This window comes from Gopherus evgoodei, chromosome 2, assembly GCF_007399415.2.
Source record: "Gopherus evgoodei ecotype Sinaloan lineage chromosome 2, rGopEvg1_v1.p, whole genome shotgun sequence".
Lineage (NCBI taxonomy): Eukaryota > Metazoa > Chordata > Testudines > Testudinidae > Gopherus > Gopherus evgoodei.
This window is the reverse complement of record NC_044323.1, coordinates 135,895,416-135,918,080: the sequence shown is the minus strand read 5'-3', so window position 1 is coordinate 135,918,080 and position 22,665 is coordinate 135,895,416. Positions and strand designations below refer to the sequence as shown.

Here is a 22,665-nt window from a genome sequence, read left to right as displayed (position 1 = left end):
ACGGTTACCTATCTTTCGTAACCGTTGTTCTTCAAGATGTGTTGTTCATGTCCATTCCACATTAGGTTAGTGCGCGCCATGTTCACGGATGTCAGAAACTTTTTCCCTTAGCTGCTCCCATCGGGTTGGCAGGGGAGCCCCCTAGAGTGGTGCCTCTATGCTGGCGCATATATACCTCTGCCGACCCAACCCCCCTTCAATTCCTTCGTGCCAGAGACTCCAACAGAGGGGAAGGAGGGTGGGAAGCATAATGGATGTGAACACCACATCTCAAAGAAAAACAGTTACGAAAGGTAGGTAACCGTTTTTTCTTCTTCGAGTGCTTGTTCACATCCATTCCACATTAGGTAACTCACAAGCTTACCATAAGAGGAGGATAGGGATCATGGAGCAACTGCTTGGAGAACAGCCCTGACAACCACTGCGTCATCTCTGGCCTGCTGGTTGACTGCATAGTGGGCTTGAATGTGTGCACCGATGACCAGGTGGCTGCTTTACAGATCTCCTGGATCGGGACGTGTGCCAGGAAAGCTGTTAATGACGCATTAACAGAGCATCGGGATTCCCCCGGGTGGAACGCTGAAATGGCAGCTAGATGCACTCTGATCAAGGAAGGAGAGAGACTCTGATGCTTGAGGTATTCTAAGAAGACTGGAATAGTGGCCTGGAGTGGCTGTATCTGCTTAGGCTCAAATCAGCAGGAAAATCTTTTCCACTTAGCTAGGTGGGCCACCTAGCGGACCGTTTCCTACTGCCAAGGAGAATCTGCCATACCAGAAGAGAGCACTGGCTCTCCAGAGCATTTAGCCAGAGAGTTTCCATGCCATGAGATGCAGAGACTGCAGATCTGGGTGGAGCAGGCACCTGCGATCCTGCATGATGATATCCTGGTGCAGGGACAGGGCAATCGGGACGGCCACTGACAGCTCTAGCAGTGTTGTAAACCAGTGCTGACAAGGCCAAGCTGGGGCGATCAAAATTATCATCGCTTTGTCCCTGCGAACTTTGAGGAAAACTCTGGATGAGAGGGAACAGAGGAAAGGCGTACTTCATGCTCCCGCTCCAAGGGATCGTGAATATATCTGCAACTGAGCCTGGACTGTGGTTCTGGAATGAGTAAAACTGCAGACATTGGCTGTTGCTCTTGGTGGCAAAGAGGTCCATTTGGGAAAACCCTCACTTCTGGAAGACTGATCACAAGATGTCCAATCTCATCGACCACTCGTGCATGCGGTATGACCTGCTGAGGCTATCCGCTAGCTTGTTTCATTCTCCTGGGAGATATGACGTTACAAGATAGATGGAGCGGGCTATACAAAAGTCCCACAGGAGAAGGGCCTCTCGGCAGAGGGGAGAGGAATGGACTCCACCCTGCTTGTTTATATAAAAACATGGCGGTGGTGTTGTCTGTCAGAACTGTCACGCTGTGACATTCCAGCGTAGCATGAAAGGTTTGGCAGGCTAGACGAACCACGCTGAGCTCCTTCACACTGATGTGAAGTGACATCTCGGCCTTGTACCGCAAGCCCTGTGTCCTTAGGTCCCCTAAGTGAGTTCCCTAGCTGAGGTCTAATGCATCTGTCACCAGCGTCAGAGCAGGCTGCGGTGTGGCGAAGGGGATACCCTCGCAGACTACCAGCCGACTGAGTCACCAGCGCAGGGAGTCCAACAACTGCGCCGGAACTGTCATAACAAGGTCTAGGGGATCTCTGCCCGGGAGATATGACCGGGCTAGCCACACTTGTCAAGTCCTGAGGCTTAGTTGAGCATATTTGACTACGTGAGTGCACGCCGCCCTGTGAACCGCAGGAACCGCCAGTGAGCGGGGTGAATACCGATGTGAAAGTATGCATCTTTCATGTCGACGGCAGCGTTCCAATCCCCCAGATCCAGGGATGGGATAATAGTGCCTAGGGAGACCATGCGGAAGCAGACCTTGACAAAGAGCTTGTTGAGACCGCGAAGGTCTAAAATGGGCCCCTTTGCCTTTGAGATGAGAAAATGGGAGTAAAACCCCTTCCCGCCTTAGTTTCCGAGAGACTTCCCCCACCGTCCCCACCTCTAGGAGCAACTGTATCTCCTGCATAAGGATTTCCTTGTGAGAAGGATCCTGAAGAGGGATGGGGAAAGGGGGTGGGCAGGAGGGAAGGAGAACTGCAGCGTGTAAACCACTTGTCTCGTGTGTAAGACCCAACGGTTTGACGTTATACGGAACCACACATGGTAGAAGGACAAGCAGTTCAAGAAACAAGGGGAAGTATCCGGGAGCTGGGTTGGTATGCTGTCCTCGAGCGCAGCTTCAAAACCCTTGCTTGTTGCCAGGGAGGGGATTGTCCTGGCTCTGGCCTTAATTAGGCGTGTTAGTCTGCCTGTGTCTGTTGTCTCTGCTCCTTCTGTGATAAAGCTCCTGCCTAGGGCGAGGCTGGTACTGCTGTTGCTGCGATGGTTGGGGCTTGAATGGCTTCCTCTGAGTCACCAAGGTGTGAATTCCTAATGACTTGAGGAATGCCCAGGAGTCTTTAAGGCTATGCAGCCTGGCATCTGTCTGGTCAGAAAAGAGGCCAGACCCTTCGAAGGGGAGGTCCTGGATGGTATTCTGGACCTCTGGCGGAAGGCCTGAAGCCACACCGAGTGCCTCATCACCACACCTGAGGCGACTGTTCAGGCTGCTGCGTCTGCCAAGTCCAGAGAGGCCTGTAAAGAGGTCTTGGCAACTGCCTTTCCCTCTTCCACAAGGGCTATGAACTTAGGTTGAGAGCCCTGGGGTCAACCTAAGGAGTCTTTAAATTTGGAAACTGCTGCCCAGGAATTAAAATTGCGCCTGTTTAGGATCACCTGCTGGTTCACAATCCTTAACTGGAGTCCCCCAGAGGAGTAGACCTTCCTTCTGAAGAAGTCCAAACGTTTAGCCTCCTTGGCCTTGGGGGCCGGGGCTTGCTGACCATGATGCTCCCCTTCATTCACGGCTGAGATGACCAGAGAACGGGGGGCTGGATGACAAAATAGGAAGTGGTATCCCTTGGAAAGGGCAAAGTACTTCCTCTCCACTCCCCTTGCTGTCGGTGCACTGGAGGCTGGGGTTTGCCAGACCATTTTGTAGTTATACTGAATTGTCTTTATGAGCATGAGCGCAATTCTGGAGGGGTCTTCAGGGCTTAGGATGTCCACCACAGGATCCTCCTGCTCCACCGCTTCCAGGTCCAATTCTGGACAACCCTGCGGAGCAGCTCCTGATGTGCCTTGTGGTCAGCTGGGGGAGGCCTCAACACCACCGTGCCCACTACAGCTTCATCTGGGGATGATGAGGAGGTGAAGGCCTGCTGAGCTTCCTCCACCTGCCCTTTTTGCCGCTCCTCATGGACCAGGGGCACATCCGGGTCCTGTTGGATTGATTGTCCCCGGGATGGCACCGGGCTCAGTGCCGCTTTTGCTCTCCGTTGCTTCAGAGAGGCATCTGGTGGCTTGGACACTGTGGCCTCCTTGGGCAGGGTAGGGTGCCTGCGTGGGGACCGGGACCAATGAACCGAATAGCCTGACCTCGAAGCTCTGGAGGAGGTCCCCTGCTGCTGCTGATAGGCCCACAGTGTCTAAAAGGGCCATTGTCCTGGCGGGCCCCATTGGGGATGCCACGTGGTCTGGGGCTCCCTGCTACCCGGCGCCCTGCAGGCATAGCTGTAGCAGCCTGAGTTGACCTCAGATTCTGAGGACGCCGACCTCAAAGGCCAAGGTGGTGCTGTGGCACAGTGCCGTTGGGAGGCTGGAGTGCGGCTCCTCACCGACCAGGAGCAGGATCAGTACCAATATTCTCTGGACTGGTATCACTGCCAGGGACCGGGGATTGCAGCCTTATGTTCCCTTGGTGCTGGCTTAGTGACAGTGCCAGGGAGCGATGTGCCGGCAGAGCTGGTGCCGTATGCTGGCTCGGTTCCAATGCCCTCGAGTACCGCTGAGTCAAAGGTAACTGGGAGTCTATGGAGGCTGAGCTTGACCGGAACCGGCACTGGGAGCAGTGCTGGGTTGGTGACCTCGAGTGGCGCACCACTGACCATTTGCCTGTGGACAGCACCCTTGGTGATGTTGCCAGAGGCTTCTCCTTGCTAGGGTGGGGGCTTGCCGCCAAAAGCTTGGTGAGGTCTTTTGCCACCTCAAAGGTTCTGGCATGGAAAGCTGTTATGGGATGTCCTCCAGTCCTTCTTCTGCATTCAACTCACTTAGCCCAGGGCTCGACAGGCCCTGTGGCGCCGGAGCCACCGGTGCCAGTATATGTCCTGGGGCCGCACTGTCCCTCTGAGTGCTCAGTCTCTTGGAAGACGCCACCTTCTTATGTGAGGAGCACCCTCTATCGCCTTTAGGCTTCCCCTTTGACCAGGCTGGAGAGGTCGAATGGTGCCAGGGCCTGTCTTGTTGCCTCGGTGCGGTATGCTTACAGTGCCCCACCGGCGCTGGATCATGGACTGATGCCGGGGCACTCTGCACCAAGGACTGCGGCGCCAAAGCCAGATGGTCGAAGGCCGCAGGCTGCAGTGTGGCCTCCAGGAGTAATTGCTTGACGCAAAAGTCTCTTTATTGGTTCTTGGCTTAAAAGCCTTATAGATCTTGCAGCACTCAATCTGGTGCGATTCCCTCAAACAGCGGAGACGCGAGTTATGGGGATCACTGATCAGCATAGGCTTGCCGCATGTGACACAAGCCTTAAACCTTTGGGCCTGCCGCATGCCCCGCGCCCCGCAGCCCAGGGCTGGTGCTGGAAACAACTTCCAGACACCTAAAACAAAGGAAGCTTAACTATCTACTATTAAGAAGTGCTAACTACTGATAACTATTAACTACAGATACCTGTTAACTATTGATAACTACTTCAACTGTGCTAAAGGATCACTCACAAGCGAGTTGTTCCAACGTCACCAGGGATGGTAAGAAGGAACTGAAGGGGGGGTCGGGTCAGCGGGGGTATGTGTGCACCAGCATAGAAGCGCCGCTCTAGGGGGCTCCCCTGCTGACCCGACGGAAGCCACTAAAGGAAAAAGTTTCCGACATGCATGCGGTGCGCACACACCCAATGTGGAATGGACGTGAACAAGCAATCGAATCAGAATTACAAAGAACCACCATAAGAGTAACATCATATTATGGCATCTGGCCCAAGCTGCCATTTCTCTCCTGGATTAGTCTTTGATTCCCATCTGTCAGCTCAGCAGTGACAATGGAGCCGAATGAAGCCTTTTTGCCACTTTCTTGCTTGTACCAGCTTCACTAACCTTTAAACTTTTTTGTTCCATGTCATTCTTCACCTTTTCTATCTAACCCAGGGGTCTCAAACACGCATGCAGCCCGCGGGGCTCTTGCGTGTGGCCTGCCAAGTTCCTTGCACTCCTGCCCCTCTGCCTACCTGCGGGATTGCCCCTGTGGCATTGCAAGCCCCGCGTCACTATCTGAAGCAGCTGGCAGCACGCCCCTTCAGGCCGAGAGGGGAGGGGGAAGGAGGCAGAGGGCTCCTGCATTGCCTCCTTCCAGGCACTGCCCCCTGCAGCTCCCATTGGCCGGGAATAGGGAACCGCGGCCAATGGGAGTTTCGTGGGAGGTACCTGGAGGAGCAGCAAGAGCAGCAGACACATGGAACCCTGAGCCCCTCCCCCTCCCTGAGGAGCTGCAGGAACATGGTTCCAGCTGCTTCCTGGAACGGAGCAGAGCGGGGCCAAGGGCCAGGGCAGGTAGGCAGGCAGGCAGCCAGCCAGCCCTGACCCTGGTGCGCACCACTGCCACCCCAGAGTCGCTCTAGGTAAGCAGCACCGGGCTGGAGCTTGCACCCTGAACTCCTCCTGCACTCCAACTCCCTGCCCTGAGCCCCCTGCCACACCCTCTACCAATCCTGCACCCCAACTCCCTGCCCTGAGCCCCCTGCTGCACCCCTCATCCTCTTGCACCCCACCCACCAACACCCTGCCCTGAGCCCCCTGCTGCACCCGGCATACTATCTGTAAACCCTGGGGGCAGTGCTGGGGTGGGGACTTCGAGGAAGGGGTTGGATTGGGGCGGGGAAGAGGTGGAAAGAGGTGGGGCAGGAGTGGGGCCTAATGGAAGGGCTGGAGTGGGGACGGGGCCAGAGGCAGCGAGGGGGAGTGTCAGTGATGCGGCCCTTGGTTCAATGCACTAATCCTCATGTGGCCATCGTGGTCATTTGAGTTTGAGACCCCGATCTAACCCATCCTCAGTTTTCCTTTATTTCTATAGCCCTGCACTTCGGTATGTATCACTGTGTATGGTATCCTTTCCAGGTCCATTCTTGACACGTGTCCAAACCCTCACAGTCATCTCTCTCCAATCTTAGTTCCTGCCTTACCCATGTTATCATCACTTATTTTAGATTTCGTAGAAGTTTTTTGAATTCTTAGAAAAAGTAAAGCTCTCAACAGAAAGTCTGAAAAAGGCACCATGAAGTGACAACAAAGTCACAACACTGCTGCAGATTTACAAGCAAGAGCAAGTGCCCAGCGAATGGGGAAAAGCAATAGCAAGTACATATCTATTAAAAACAAAAAGGAAATAAGAGTGAGTGCAAGACCTATAGAGCGATCTGCTTACTGAGTGTGCTGTGAAACACGTTCCCCAAGATGTTGCAGAGGAGAATGAGAAGTATGAGGATGCTGCCCTGGCAGAGGAACAGGTTGCACTGAGACCGACATCAGAGAAACACACACAACACACCTGAACCTGCTACAAGACCTGTGTAGACTTCACATGGGCTTTTGACAGCACTTGGCAGAAAGGGCTATGGCAAGTTTTGAGTATGTCTGGTATTCCCAAGAAATTGATTGAGCTGGTAGAAAGTATCAACAGCAAGTTGATGAATGTGCAGAGAATAGACAAGAAGTTGATGGAATGGTTCAGGATGACCACAGGAGTGCAACAAAGGATGTGCAGTATCACTGGATTTGTTTCAGTTGGTACTAGAAGTAGTCATGACTGTAGCACTGAGAGATGAAATGGGAGGAGCCAAGTTAAGTGGGAGAACAGCGAATAACCTTAGGTTCACAGATGATATTGACCTCACAGCATTGTCCTGGGTGGCCCTAGAGAGTAACTGACAAGGTAGATCGCCAGAGCAGAAAATTCAGACGGACGATAAGTACAGAGAACACAAAAATTATGACAATTGACGACAGCAGGAAGAGACAAAGATTCAAGTCAGTGACAAAGAACTAGAAGAGGTGGAAAAATGTAACCTTGGAGGACTAGTATTGAAAATGGGAACTGGGAAGATGACATAAAAAAGAATCTCTGCTGGATTTATGATACATAGTAGCACCAGATGATATCAGAGGAACACAGAGGAAAGAGAAAGTAGATCTATACTGAGACACCAAAAAATACCGTAAAGTATAATAGGTGAGAGTTAATTTTTACGGACTCTCTTCATGTTGCATTAACGCAGCAAGTGTGGGTCTGCAAAGGGGAGAAGTGAGGAGAACATGAGCAAGACTGAATACAGAAACCACTGGCTAAATAACACATTTATGTCTAGAGTTGTGAAGCAATCTAATAATGAACATTTTCACAGATCATTTGCTTTTCCTGTTTAATAAAATAAATGAAACAGATGTTCACATACTGAAATCTACCCTATAAGACAGTTTGCAGAATGCAGTATATTTTGGATAATGTCCTTTCCTTCTCCACAAGGCATGACTGTTCTTCCTAAATTAAAATTTGCTCAAAATCTCACAAGCCCAGGACCAATCAGCCCCAGGTGATATAATGTAACAGAATAATTAATAAGCTTCATTAGCATGGTGAATCAGGGGTGGGGAGAGAGGAGGAGGAAAAAATATAAACACTGATAATCTACTTGAGGAGTAACTTCAGGAGCCCAATGCAAAATGGTTTTAAAATCATTACCCCTCACTCCGTTTAGTTAATGCCTAGCAATCTGAGGTGCCTTCACTCCCCTTGATCTACTTTCAACCTGAAAAAAATTCCACAAAAGACTTCTACTCGTGTGCAGCAAAGAGAAACAAATGTCTAGTGGAGAGGGCTCTTACATGGGGGACAGGAGGCCTGGTTCTATTCCCAGCTCTGGGGAAAGTCACTGGACTTCTGTGCCTTGGCTCTCCCCCACCCCGAGCCACTGCCTTGTAAATATAGATTTAAAGCTCTCTCCAAGGCAGCGACTGTCTCTTACTATGTCTACGTATGAGCTCCCATAATACAAATAATAATCATCACATCCCATTCACGGATAAATAGTTGTCAGGGATTGGCAATGTACAGAGACAGCTAACACTGTGATGTCAGTAGAATAAGATGGTCTGAGCTCAGTTTTGAATTAAATGCTCACTGTACAGTTGGGGTTCATTGTATCTCATTAGCAAGAGCTGTATGTTATACCAATGAAAAGATTACTCGGCTTGCATCCTTTTCAAATTTGCCAGGTATTTCCATGGTTTGTGGTCAGCTTACCTCTTTAACGTGAGTGTGAAAAGACACAGACATGTCCAGCAGGATCTTGCGTTGCTCCACACGCCTAACAAAATCCTGTATTCTGTCTTCCAACTGATGTGCAGCTTGATAAATCTCTTCTGGGTCACACTCCCCCGTCTGAGCCAGCTGCTCGGCAGCTTCTAGCAATTTATCTGCATTGGTATATGTGTTCTGCAGAAAAATAAAATGATGGTTTTACAGGGATAAGGGAACAGAAGGTAATGCTGGCCTGTATCTAAAGACACAATACCTTGCCCATTGCAGGAAACAAACTGGAAAAAATGGAGCAGTAAAGCATTAGGTTGCTGGAATCTCACGTCAATAACCTTCTCATACTCTTTACAGTAGATAGGTAACAGTCTAATCCTCTGACATTGTCCTTTAATACACTGCAGAAAAAGGAACATCTGCAGACAAACTGTCACCTTACATACACCAGGCAATAAAATGCTTTTATGATTTTTTGCATATAGACAATTACCAGAGTAAAGGGAGGATCTATAAATGTCTGCTGCACTTTGGTTCAGTTTCATAAAAAACAAAAGGACCTCTAGCTACTGTTCCTTTTGGGGGCAGTGGATGGAAATTCTTAAAGAGTTATAGGTCTTTGAAGTCCCGTTTTAACAAGTATCATCTTCACATCACTTTACTTTTATAGTTGAAATGTATGTTTTTCTCCTGTTAGGAAGAGTGGAACAATATCCAATTCATTCAAATAAAACATGGTGAATATTCACCATTCGTTGTTTATTCTCTTCATTGTTTTTTGTGGTGTTTTACCCATGCAATGAAAACACATCATGAGTGAAGCAGAATTTCTACTAGCATTGAAAATACCCTAGTCCAAGATGCAGGACTTGGTCCATTCCTTCCAGGACTAGTAACATAAATCCACTGCCAGATTGAAGAACAGTTTTAAAGCCTGATATGTTGTAAATTAACATTGTTAAACACCATTTGACAGACCAGTAACAAATACTCTCAGGTCAGAAAGCTTTTCCCAGCACTTATCCAAGAGCAATGACCAGAAAAGAAGGTTTTAATTCATGTTTTTAAGTGGGGCATTTAGAAAAAATACCATACGACTGACAGCAATGAGGTGTGAAGAGTCAACAGATTAGAAAAAAAATCCTCAGGTTTCCTTGCAAAAGCTGATAAATTTGGCAGTTGTGAGGTGTTGAAATGGCGTGTAGGGAGGCAGGTAACTGGAAGGGAGGGCAGGATGAAAGGGCAGTGGGAGAGTTCAGGGGGTAACTGGACACAAGTTGTGAAACAGTCTGGTGTTTGTGTGGCAGGGCCAAGTCAGGCAAATTTTGGAAGCTACATAAGGGATCGTTTCCCAGGAGTGGAGTGCTGACTGATGGTGCTTTTGGAAAGGAAGAGTGAGAGTTCAGCAGCTGCAAAAGGGAGAGGAGTCAGTGCACAAAACTGAACAAACAACAAAAATCAAAACCTCAAGAACCAAAAGACCCAAATATCTGACATGAAAACAATCTCCCCTCCAAGAGAGCCTCTGTGAACTGAAAGGAGACATTTTTAAACAAGTATGTTTCCTTACTTATTAAAACTGAAATGTAGACGTCTCGCTTACATTTACTTTTCATCCTGCGCTCTCTGTTCAGTGTGTTACACTTCCAATTAAATACAAGTTTCACGCACCAGCACAGTCCCGCAGCGTTCACTTTGCAAACACTAATGGGGAACTTTTAGCCACTAAAGAGGAAGACAACAGAGGCCTAGTCTACACAAGGAAAGGGTTGCTGGCATAGCATTGCCAGCAAACCTTCCTAATAAAGACGAAGCTTATAAGAGCAGAAGAAGAGTGCTTTTGCCAGTAAAGCTTATATTGAGTCCCCACATAAAAAGTCTATTGGCAAAAGCCTTCTCGCTTTGCAAGTATAACTATGGCCATACTAGGGCTTTAGCTGGTATGGAAAGGAAAAGAAAATAAATCACACTCCTAACAGATATTACCATATCAGTCAAAGTTTCTATTGTAGACCTGACCTAAAACATGACAAGGAACTAGGCAATCAGAGTTCTCGCTTGCTTTGCCACTGAGTTACCGGGCAACTCCTACACAAATCATGTGTTCATCTTTGTGGCTGTGTATGTAGAACAGAGAGTCTCTTACATACCTCGGCTAGGGAGGCAGAAATAGTAAAAGGTATTATTTATTAGTGTGTGCAAAATTGCTTTGAGTGGCTCAGTTGGAAAGTGCTTGTGATGTAAATTTTTTTTTTTTTTTTAAATAACATCACACAAACTAGAATAAAAAAACTTGGGTAATGTTTGCATGTTTCTGTAAAAACTCATTCCTATAGCCTCCCTCTCACTTCCCCTAACAAACCTAATGTTTCATCTGATCTTGTTCCTTTAAGCTCAGGTTTTAACTCAATTTTTAAAATCAACATCAACATTTTGAAATGAACTGTAAACATGATTCAAAGCCATTCGAAAATACTCTGACGTATTATCTGCCAGCAGCACAAACTTTTGTACATATTGGGAACGAAAAACTTTGTCTGACTAAATACTGCTTTCAACTATTCAATTTTTTGACTTGTTCAGTATAATAAATTCATTAATTATTTATGCAACATTAGTCTCTAGTCTTTTTTAATTAAACTGTGCACACACCAGACAATGGACGTCATCTCCTGCTCTCCAACTCTAAAGGGAGGTTCTGAGTCTCTAAAACGTTGTACCTGAGGAAGCCTGCACCCGCACCGTAGTGGAGTGCACTACCCACCAACTCAAAAGATGTTAGAGCAGAACACTTCCTGGTCAGTATTTACATGTGCCCAGTGCTACAGCCAAAGCTTTCACAGGCCTGGTCCACACTACAGCGTTAAATAGATTTAAACAGCGTTAAATAGACTTAACGCTGTACCCGTGCACACTACAAGGCACTTTAAATCGATTTTAAGGGCTCTTAAAATCGATTTCTGTACTCCTCAACGAGAGTAACCCTAAAATCGATATTACTATATCGATTTAGGGTTAGTGTGGACGGAAATCGAAGTTATTGGTCTCATTCTTTTACTGAGCTACCCAGAGTGCACCGCTCCAGAAATCGATGGTAGCCTAGGACCATGGACGCACACCACCGAATTAATGTGCCCTGGTGTGGACGCGTAAAATCAATTTTATAAAACCAGTTTTATAAAACCGGTTTTAATAATTTCGATTTTATGCTGTAGTGTAGACGTGGCCACAGATGAGCAAGAAAAGAAGATCAATGCTCACAGTTGTAACCTGAAAGGCTACACTGGCAACTACCTAGGGAACCAAGGGCCCCACCCACAGCCATCTGTGTGACTGAAGAGATCGTGTCCCATTTTATAATAAATCTGACAATTTATTCTTATGAAATACTATTTAAGAATTCTGAGAGCATCCTCATCTTAATGTACCCTGTGCATTTCAGATTTATCTTTCTGCAAACTGGAAGATGATATAGATGAATTAAGGATTTAATGTAATTATGGATTTAATGTAATTTGGATGTCATTTTCAACAATAACGCAAATGCTGTATCCTTAGACAGCACGCAGAAAAGAGGGTCAATCCTCAACTCATTTTGTAAACCTTCCTTCAATTAGTAATGACATCCAGTGGAAATGTTTTTTCTTATATAGTTATGCCAGTGTGCAGGAGCTAAGATCCTAAACATGGTGGGCTGTGCTGGAGAACTCCCCAAGACAGACAGACAAATGAACAGAGTGCAAAGAGAAGGCATCTCTTTAGGGATTTAATAAAACTGATCTAAAGTATGCAAAGTCATTTTCTATCTAGCAGTCAGTTAAGGCTATTCGAGCAGGCTGGGAAGATAAGAGTAGCAGCATGGCACTAGAAGCAGTGTATGCCCATTTCCTAACTAGACAGAGAGGCATTCATGGTGTAGATCAGCTTTAACTATCTGTATTAAATTAACATGACTTTTCAGTAGGGCTGTCACTTAATCACAGTTAACTCACATGATTAACTCAAAAAAATTCATTGCGATTAAAAAATGCATCATGATTAATCACAGTTTTAACTGCAGTTAAACAATAGAATACCAATTGAAATTTATTAAATATTTTTGATGTTTTTCTACATTTTCATATATATTGTATTCTGTGTTGTAACTGAAATCAACATGATTTCACGTGTTTTTTATTACAAATATTTGCACTGTAAAAATGATAAACAAAATAGTATTTTTCAATTCACCTCATACAATACTGTACTGCAATCTTTTTGTCGTAAAAGTGAAACTTACAAATGTAGATTTTTTTTGGTTACATAACTGCACTTAAAAACAAAACAACGTAAAACTTCAGAGCCTACAACTCCACTCAGTCCTACTTCTTGCTCAGCCGATCACTAAGACAAACAAGTTTGTTTATATTTACAGAAACTACTGCTGCCCTCTTCTTATTTACGATGTCACCAGAAAGTGAGAACAGGCATTTACATGGCACTTTTGTAGCTGGCATTGGAAGGTATTTATGTACCATACGTATATTAAATATTTGTATGCCCCCTCATGCTTTGGACACCATTCCTGAGGACATGCTTCCATGCTGATGCCTAAGGCTCTGTTTTAGTCAGGTGTAGTTTTACTCATAGACTCATAGACTCTAGGACTGGAAGGGACCTCGAGAGGTCATCGAGTCCAGTCCCCTGCCCTCATGGCAGGACCAAATACTGTCTAGACCATCCCTGATAGACATTTATCTAACCTACTCTTAAAAATCTCCAGCGATGGAGATTCCACAACTTCCCTAGGCAATCTATTCCAGTGTTTAACTACCCTGACAGTTAGGAACTTTTTCCTAATGTCCAACCTAAATCTCCCTTGCTGCAGTTTAAGCCCATTGCTTCTTGTTCTATCATTGGAGGCTAAGGTGAACAAGTTTTCTCCCTCCTCCTGATGACACCCTTTTAGATACCTGAAAACTGATATCAGGTCCCCTCTCAGTCTTCTCTTTTCCAAACTAAATAAACCCAATTCCTTCAGCCTTCCTTCATAGGTCATGTTCTCAAGACCTTTAATCATTCTTGTTGCTCTTCTCTGGACCCTCTCCAATTTCTCCACATCTTTCTTGAAATGCGGTGCCCAGAACTGGACACAATACTCCAGTTGAGGCCTAACCAGCGCAGAGTAAAGCGGAAGAATGACTTCTCGTGTCTTGCTCACAACACACCTGTTAATGCATCCCAGAATCATGTTTGCTTTTTTTGCAACAGTATCACACTGTTCACTCATATTAAGCTTGTGGTCCACTATGACCCCTAGATCTCTTTCTGCCATACTCCCTCCTAGACGGTCTCTTCCCATTCTGTATGTGTGAAACTGATTGTTCCTTCCTAAGTGGAGCACTTTGCATTTAACTTTATTGAACTTCATCCTGTTTACCTCAGACCATTTCTCCAATTTGTCCAGATCATTTTGAATTTTGACCCTGTCCTCCAGAGCAGTTGCAATCCCTCCCAGTTTGGTATCGTCCGCAAACTTAATAAGCGTACTTTCTATGCCAACATCTAAATCGTTGATGAAGATATTGAACAGAACCGGTCCCAAAACAGACCCCTGCGGAACCCCACTTGTTATACCTTTCCAGCAGGATTGGGAGCCATTAATAACTACTCTCTGAGTACGGTTATCCAGCCAGTTATGCACCCACCTTATAGTAGCCCCATCTAAATTGTACTTTCCTAGCTTATCTATAAGAATATCATGCAAAACTGTATCAAATGCCTTACTAAAGTCTAGGTATATCACATCCACCGCTTCTCCCTTATCCACAAGGCTCGTTATCCTATCAAAGAACGCTATCAGATTAGTTTGACACGATTTGTTCTTTACAAATCCATGCTGACAATTCCCTATCACCTTACCACCTTCCAAGTGTTTGCAGATGATTTCTTTGATTACCTGCTCCATTATCTTCCCTGGCACAGAAGTTAAACTAACTGGTCTGTAGTTTCCTGGGTTGTTTTTATTTCCCTTTTTATAGATGGGCACTATATTTGCCCCCTTCCAGTCTTCTGGAATCTCCCCCGTCTCCCATGATTTCCCAAAGATAATAGCTAGAGGTTCAGATACCTCTTCTATTAACTCCTTGAGTATTCTAGGATGCATTTCATCAGGCCCTGGTGACTTGCAGGCATCTAACTTTTCTAAGTGATTTTTTACTTGCTCTTTCCTTATTTTCTCTTCTAAACCTACCCTCTTCCCGTAAGCATTCACTATACTAGACATTCCTTCAGACTTCTCAGTGAAGACCGAAACAAAGAAGTCATTAAGCATCTCTGCCATTTCCAAGTCTCCCGTTACTGTTACCCCCTCCTCATTGAGCAGTGGGCCTACCCTGTCCTTAGTCTTCCTCTTGCTTCTAATGTATTGATAAAAAGTCTTCTTGTTTCCCTTTATTCCCATAGCTAGTTTGAGTTCATTTTGTGCCTTTGCTTTTCTAATCTTGCCTCTGCATTCCTGTGTTATTTGCCTATATTCATCCTTCGTGATCTGACCTAGTTTCCATTTTTTATATGCCGCCTTTTTATTTTGTAGGTCACGCAAGATCTCTTTAGTAAAAGTCTTGTACAGATCACAGGCAGTAAACAAAAATTCATGGCCCGTGACCTGTCCATGACTTATACTGTATACCCCTAACTAAAACTTGGGCGGGGGGCCATGGGTGCTGGGGGGGGGGTGGCAGCACGGTCCAGGGGGATCGCGGGTGCCGGAGTACTAGCAGGGACTCCCTCCATGTGTCCTTGCAGCTTCTAGGTGGCAGAGAAGCTTGGGGCTCCACCTGCTGCTCCCACCACAAGCCCCTGCTGCACAGCTCCCATTGGATGGGAACCGCAACCAAAGGGAGCTGCGGGTGCAGGCAGCATGCAGAGCTCCCTGGCCCCTCCTCCACCTAGGAGCTGCAGGGCCATGCCAGTGGGAGCTGGGAAGCCCCCCACCCTGAGGTAAGCGCCCCCCCCCCCCACACACACATATATTCCCCAACCCTCTGCCTCTAGCCCTTCCCACACTCTAAACTGCTGCTCCTGGCCCAGGGACTTCCCGGCTCAGGCAGCACCTGAGTCAGCACCAGTCGCTGCAGAAGTCATGGAAAGTCACGGAATCCATGACTTTCCATGATAGACTTGCAGCCTTATTGATGACGCTCATTAAAGAAAGAATACATTCATTAAATTTGTTACTGAACTCCTTGGGGAGAATTCTATGTTCCCTGCTCTGTTTTACCTGCATTCTTCCATATATTTCATGTTACAGCAGTCTCAGATGATGACCCAGCATGTTGTTCATTTTAAGAACACTTTTCACGCAGATTTGACAAAACGCAAAGGTACCAATGTGAGATTTTTAAAGATTGCTACAGCACTCGATGTGAGGTTTAAGAATCTGAAGTGCCTTCCAAAATCTGAGAGGGATGAGGTGTGGAGCATACTTTCAGACGTCTTGAAAGAGCAACTCCAATGTGGAAACTATAGAACCTGAACCACCAAAAAAGAAAATCAACCTTTTGCTGGTGGCATCTGACTCAGATAATGAAAATGAACATGCATCGGTCTGCATTGCTTTGGATTGTTATAGTGCAAAACCCCTCATTAGCGTGGACGCATGTCTTCTGGAATGGTGGTTGAAGCATGAAGGGACATATGACTCTTTAGCGCATCTGGCATGTAAATCTCTTGCAACACCAGCTACAACAGCCCCAGGTTAATGCCTGTTCTCACTTTCAGGTGACACTGTAACCAAGAAGCGTGCAGCATTATCTTCTGCAAATGTAAACAAACTTGTTAGTCTGAGCGATTGGCTAAACAAGAAATACGACTGCGTGGACTTGTAGGCTCTAAAATTTTACATTGTTTTATTTTTGAATGCAGTTTTTTGGTACATAATCCTACATTTGTAAGTTCAACTTTCATTGTAAAGAGATTTCACTACAGTACTTGTATTAGGTGAATTGAAAAATACTATTTCTTTTGTTTTTTACAGTGCAAATACTTGTAATCAAAAATAAACATAAAGTGAGCACTGTACACTTTGTATTCTGCGTTGTAACTGAAATGGATATATTTGAAAATGTAGAAAACATCCAAAATATTTAAATAAATGGTATTCTATTACTGTTTAACAATGCGATTAATTGCAATTAATTTTTTTAATCGCTTGGCAGCCCTACTTTTCAGAGAGACTGCAGTAGCTGTCACCTTCATGAGCTATCCCTCAAGAAAATAAACTGCGGTTACATATTTATATAGCGCAAAATATAATGTATCTAGACGTCATACGAAAATTAAATGTGATTTAAATAAAATAGCACAGAGTCACAGCCACCACTAATATAAGAAAATGGACAAGGGCTACCAGGTAACTGGTAAAAGGAGGATGCTACAACGGTCTCATATGAGCTGGTTGAAATATAAAGGCCTTATTTCAGTCTTGACTTATTCTACAAACAGGCTCAGGAGGGCATGGTCAGGAAGGGATTTCTTCAGACTTGGTCCCTAAACCAAGGAAGCCGATCCATAGCTTAGTTAAGATGCAACCTCCATATGGATAAAAAGTTAACTCGGCTTTGTAGCAGAAACACAAGGCTAACAGACTTTTGCCCTGTACACTATACATGTATCTTGGGCAGAGATCATTATGCACAATTGAACATCTCTCAGCCACAGCCGCAAAAAGAGGAATAGCTGAGTCAGAATCCAATCCACAAATACATAAGTGAATAAACACAAAACAGTTGTCAACATCCAAAGTTTTTTAAGCTGAAAATCTTTTGCTCTACAAGTGGGCTGTTAAAGGTAACTGAAATCAAAATCCTATATGTGTGGGGTAAATGTTCTTGTGTGTGCAACACAGATCACGAGAAATTTTAGCTAGCAGGGAAGAAAGGGTAGCCTCTAGCACTGGTTCTTTGAAGGTAAAATTGGTCAATTTGATAGTAACTGTTACTACTCACTTGTGGCTTGTGTGTGTAATACTGAAACATTTTTCCATGTTTGTTACAATCTCCATATTTTGTAGATATATTCATACCTAAGGCTACGATTTTATCACGGTTGCATGTTGTGTGCTAGCTTATTCTATGACTTCCAGAGACCTCCATGATTTCAGCCCATGGTGGCTAGGAGTTGCAGGGTCACCCCACCACCCACAGCGACTGGGAGGCCCCTGCAGGTGGCGGGGTGACCGTGCTGCTCTGGGCTGCTTTGGGCAGCAGAGGGACCCTGCAGCTCTGGGCCGCCTCAGGGGGAAGGGGGATCTCACAGCTTCCGGCCATCTTGGGCAGTGGGAGCCTCTGCAGTGCTGAGCCCCCACAGGCAATGGGGGCCCCCCAGAGCTATAAGCCAGGGCCCCCACAGTTGCCCAGCCACCAGGGGTGGTGTGGGGACACCACAACTCCCCATTTTGTCATGGATATTTTTAGTAAAATGATGGACAGATCACAGGCTTCCACGAATTTTTCTTCATTGCCTATCCGTTACTTTTACTAAAAATATCTATGACAAAATATTAGCCTTATTCATAACTGTTAAAGAAAGCATCTTAACTGATAGCTAATGTGACAAATCCACTTTGCATTTGCATTGATGAGAAACATAAACACATTGCAGGCCAATTTCTTCTACCTATTGCCCTTGTTGTAGAAGACCAATGTTATCCTGTACAGTGAGCAGATGAAAGTGTCTTTCATCAGAACGCTTAACCTGTGATAAGACCGATGTCTTGCTGATGTTACAGGGAATTATGAACACTTTTTATATGTTGTGGGCTAGCTTATTCTATAATTCTTTTAAGCAGTCCTGAGGAGCTGGAATCTGAACTACCCTAGAGAAACAGCATAGGAGGGAAAAAGGACAGATCGCCTGTCTGAACTTGTCAGCTCCTTAGCTGAAAGCAAATAGTTCAGCATTTACTAGTGGCTCCCGGTGATTGAGTAATGTAGCCAGGTGAGATTTCAAGGAGATGATGCCTACTCATCTTTTTTTTGCAGAGTTGACTCTGATAACCCCAAGAGTGGCCAGGTTCTCTGATCAAAGGAAAAACGTGAATAACTCAAAGTGTTTGTAGGGAATAAGTACACTTCAAATTTAACTTTCATCTGCAGTCACTCTTACAGAATATAATGCATCTCCTAGCAAAAAATTGCCATATGCCCGAACACAAGTGAACAGCATGAGTATTTGAGACATCACATTCATTGTTATGTTAAGCCCTGAAGTATAAAAATCAACTGTCTTATCTGGAATACACAAAGCAGGGATGCATGTTTGTGGCCTGCTTATATTTGGTTTAGAGAAGGGAAAAATCTCAAAGGGTGTGCCTGTCTTGGCAGTCATCATAGAACCAGAAGTTAGAGATGGAAAAAAAGACTTATTAGGTCATCTAGTCTATCCTTTTGCCAGTGAAGGATTGTTCGCTACAGTATATTTAAGTACTTTGTCCAGTCTAATTTTTCAAGTCTCAAGCAATAGAGATTCCACCCCTTCCCTGAGGAGATTATTTTTCAATCTAGTACAGCTCACCATCAGGAAGTTTTTCCTTATTATTCGGCTTAAGTTTTTCCTTTGTTCAGTTTCATTACATTACACCTAAAACAACAACTCCTGTTGCCTAGATCAGGTCCATGGACCACCAGTGGTCTGTGAGCTCCATTCAAGGTGGTCCGCGGATAGTTTCCTCAAAAGGTGCACGCCTGGGCAGCCTACATGAGAGAATGAAGGGCCAGCCACCTAATTAGTGGAGCCGTGCAGGAGTGGCTCCAGTAATTAGGTGCCTGGACCCTGGAGAAGATGCACATGCAAGGTGAGGTGGTGGCCTTGGGGGGAATACGGGGTAGGTGGGAGGGGGCAGTGGGGTGAGAAGAGGGGGTGGGAGGAATTTGGAAAGTGCAGGGCTGTAGCGGCCAGAGAAAGAGGCGACTTTCCCCAGCTCCAGGGCTGTGGCTACTGAGGCAGGGGAGAGACACCCCTTCTTCCCAGCCCCAGCCCCAGCTCAGGGGCTGCCACGGCAGGGGAGAGAGGGCACGTCCATCACATTAGAAAGGTAAGACTACTGATATTAAAATATGAGTTGTATGCTTTTATTTGTAGAACAAAAAAAGTTAATTACTACTTTTTTTTTTTAATATAGTGCTTTTATCCAAAGCGCTTTACAGTAGTTTGCTAACGGTACAAACAACATTTGGAAAGATCATTAAGTGGTTTGCCGAGACCCTCAGCAATTTTCAAGTGGTCCACGAAAAAAAAGTTTGAGAATCACTAGCCTAGATCAATTCCTCTCTCCCAGACGTTTACACCCTTCAAATATTTTCAGCCTGTTCTCTTAGTCACATTTAGTTCTTTTAAACTTTCTGCTCAAGTATCACAGTGTAAAATACCTAATGAACTTCCTCTCCAGCGTTTTAAACAAAGAGGGCCTGGCCTCTCTCACTCAGAAAGTAATGACTCTGAACATGAAACTAAAAATACATTTGCTATAAATGAAAAATTAAGAGCGTGTATGGAATCCACTGCTGGTGTATAGCCCTAAGGTTGTTTCAGTGTCTCTGAGCCCTTTGTTAGGATATTATAATGAGAGATCTGATTTTCTCACGATGTTTCAGTTCCCGGATGGTGGAGATGCTCTAAGATAGGGGTGGGCAAACTTTTTAGTCCAAGGGCCACATCTGGGTTGGGAAATTGCATACAGGGCCATGAATGTAGGGCTGGGGCAGGGGGTTAGGGTGTGGGAGGGAGTGCAGGGTGCAGGAAGGAGCTGAGGGCAAGGCGTTGGGGTGGAGGAGGGGGTGCGGGGCATTCTAGGGGGTTCAGAGCAGAGGGCTGAGGTGCAGGAGGGGGTGCGATGTATGGCAAGGGGATTGGGGTTTGGGGTGCAGGAGGGGTGCAGTGGGGGCTCAGGGTAGGGGGTTGAGGTGCGGGGTGCAGGAGAGGTTCGGGTTGCAGGCTCCGGTCTGGCACCACTTACCTTGAGCAGCTCTGGGGTGGCAGTGGCGCGCAGCGGGGCCTCAGGGCCATGGTGCCGGCCACTTCTGGGAGCGGCAAGGGGCCCATGATGCCATGGGGATGGCAACACAAAGCCCTGATGGGCAGGATCCATCGTTTGCCCACTCCTGCTCTAAGACATGCTCTCAACATTACAGGTCCATAAATGGCTACCTTGTGCATTAAACAGGAAAACTAATACAAACAAACCCACATCTTGTAAACATACAATATTTGACCCCTCACTCACACTTTGATCAATCCACTATACTGTCTATTAAATCTGTACTTCTGATCCTGTTAATACTTCATAGTATTCTGTTTGTCTGAGTGCCACTTCCATCAGTCATTTGCAAAAAAGACCCAATGGGAAAACTCCACAACCTCCCAATTTAAACTTTAACATTCCCCTAGTAAACAAACCAGCTTAGACACACCTACTATATATGGTTTGCCTTAGCATACACGTTTTCCAGTATAATTCATCAGTAAAACTGGCTAGTGGATAATCCTGACAGTGCAAGCGTCACCAGTAGTGTGTGTGTTGAAGCTAAGTGTCAGCTACACACAGGTTGTTATTTTTCCCATTTTTGATTATTAGTATCACAATACTTTTCTTGTCTGGTAACTATTTCTCCAAGTCTTTTCTTTTCAAACATTACAGGCTGTGATTTCACTAACTGCAACTCAATTTCTTTTAAGATAATACCCAGATATACTCATTTCTTTAATGTCTTCCAAGCCTTTTTGTGACTATGCAGTATTTCCAAGGTGCACAATAATTCCTAGTTACACCTTCCTTATCGTCCAAGCTAAATTCAGGCATACAAAAGCATTCAACAGGCTCAGTCATTTCTCTCAGACAATATGCTTTTTAAAAAGCTCTGGGTGAATAAAAACTGAATTAATAAATGTTACTGATGATCTTACTTGATGCTAGAGCTGGTTGAAAATATTCTGAACAAACTGTTTTCCACCCAACAATGTTGATTTCATGGAAACCAGGCACGTTGGCTACCCGGCTTCCCAGGCTTCCACACGTCTGACTTGAAACTCAGCAGCCAGGGAAAGTTGGAGCCTGGGGTGCAGGGACTGGAATTATTCAAACAATCCCATTTTGGTTCATCTGAAATGCAAGAATTTTTAACATGTCCCTCCCATGGAAGACTGCACATATCTGACTTTTTGTGCTGATTAGGAATTAATGTTTTTATTTTATTTGATCTCAGAAATATGAATTTTTTCACGGGATGGAAATTCCAGTACCTGCACAACCTGTACCACAACTTGAATTGTAAACATTCTGCTCAGAAGAAATGTATCTATTGTTACATCCCATTTCATCACCTAGCATACACGTTAAACTCATTTGTTTTAACAGGGAGAATGGTCGTCAATCTTAACTCAAGCAACATAAGCACAAGTCCTTAAGTCCCAACTTTGTGTATTAAAATGTTCTAATTTTCATATTGATGTCTCTGCAGCCAAACAAAGGTATTGTTATATTTATGAGATTGATGTGAATGCTTAAACCCATGGTTAAAAACCAACGTTTACTATCATTTGTTTTAATTGGTTATGTTGAATGGCTGACTGACACGGAGTTTATCAGATGGGTGTTTGATTTTTACAAACAATGAAGTGTGCCTACCTGCACCCAATCTGATATTAAAGATTTCAGAGATTTCTTGTTTGTTGTTCTTGCAAGCATCATTTTCACTTTTTGCAGTTGATGCATTGCTTTTTGCTTTCAATATTTTTATGCACAATTGAAAACTCAAATAAAAATCTACTCTAGCAGTTAAGTTAAAAGGAAACACATAGGGCTTGTCTACATCAGAAAGTTGCAGCGCTGGTGAGGGAGTTACAGCGCTGCAACTTTGAAGGTGTACACATCTGCAGGGCATCACCAGCGCTGCAACTCCCTGTTTGCAGCGCTGGCCGTACTCCCGTTTTGTCTCGGGTGTAGAGGATCCAGCGCTGGTGATCCAGCGCTGGTAATCCAATGTAAACACTAACCAGCGCTTTTCTTGACCTCCGTGGAAGGAGGAAGCCTCTGGTAATCAAGCTGATCTCCTTTCCCGGTTTGCTCTCTCGTTCCCGGAACCCCGAGCAAGCAGGTAAGGAGAACCGCTTGCTCGGCGGTTCGGGGAACGAGAGAGCAAACCGGGAAAGGAGACCAGCTTT

The 22,665-nt window shown here is 45.5% G+C and overlaps 1 protein-coding gene across 1 annotated transcript in view; it reads right to left on the bottom strand.

Annotated features, from left to right (window-relative positions):
- Nucleotides 1-22,665, bottom strand: part of TRIO (trio Rho guanine nucleotide exchange factor) — a 458,240-nt gene that overhangs the window by 204,933 nt on the left and 230,642 nt on the right. Inside the window, 1 exon segment of the mRNA XM_030551719.1 lies at nucleotides 8,458-8,649. Coding sequence (XP_030407579.1) covers nucleotides 8,458-8,649 — 192 coding nt within the window.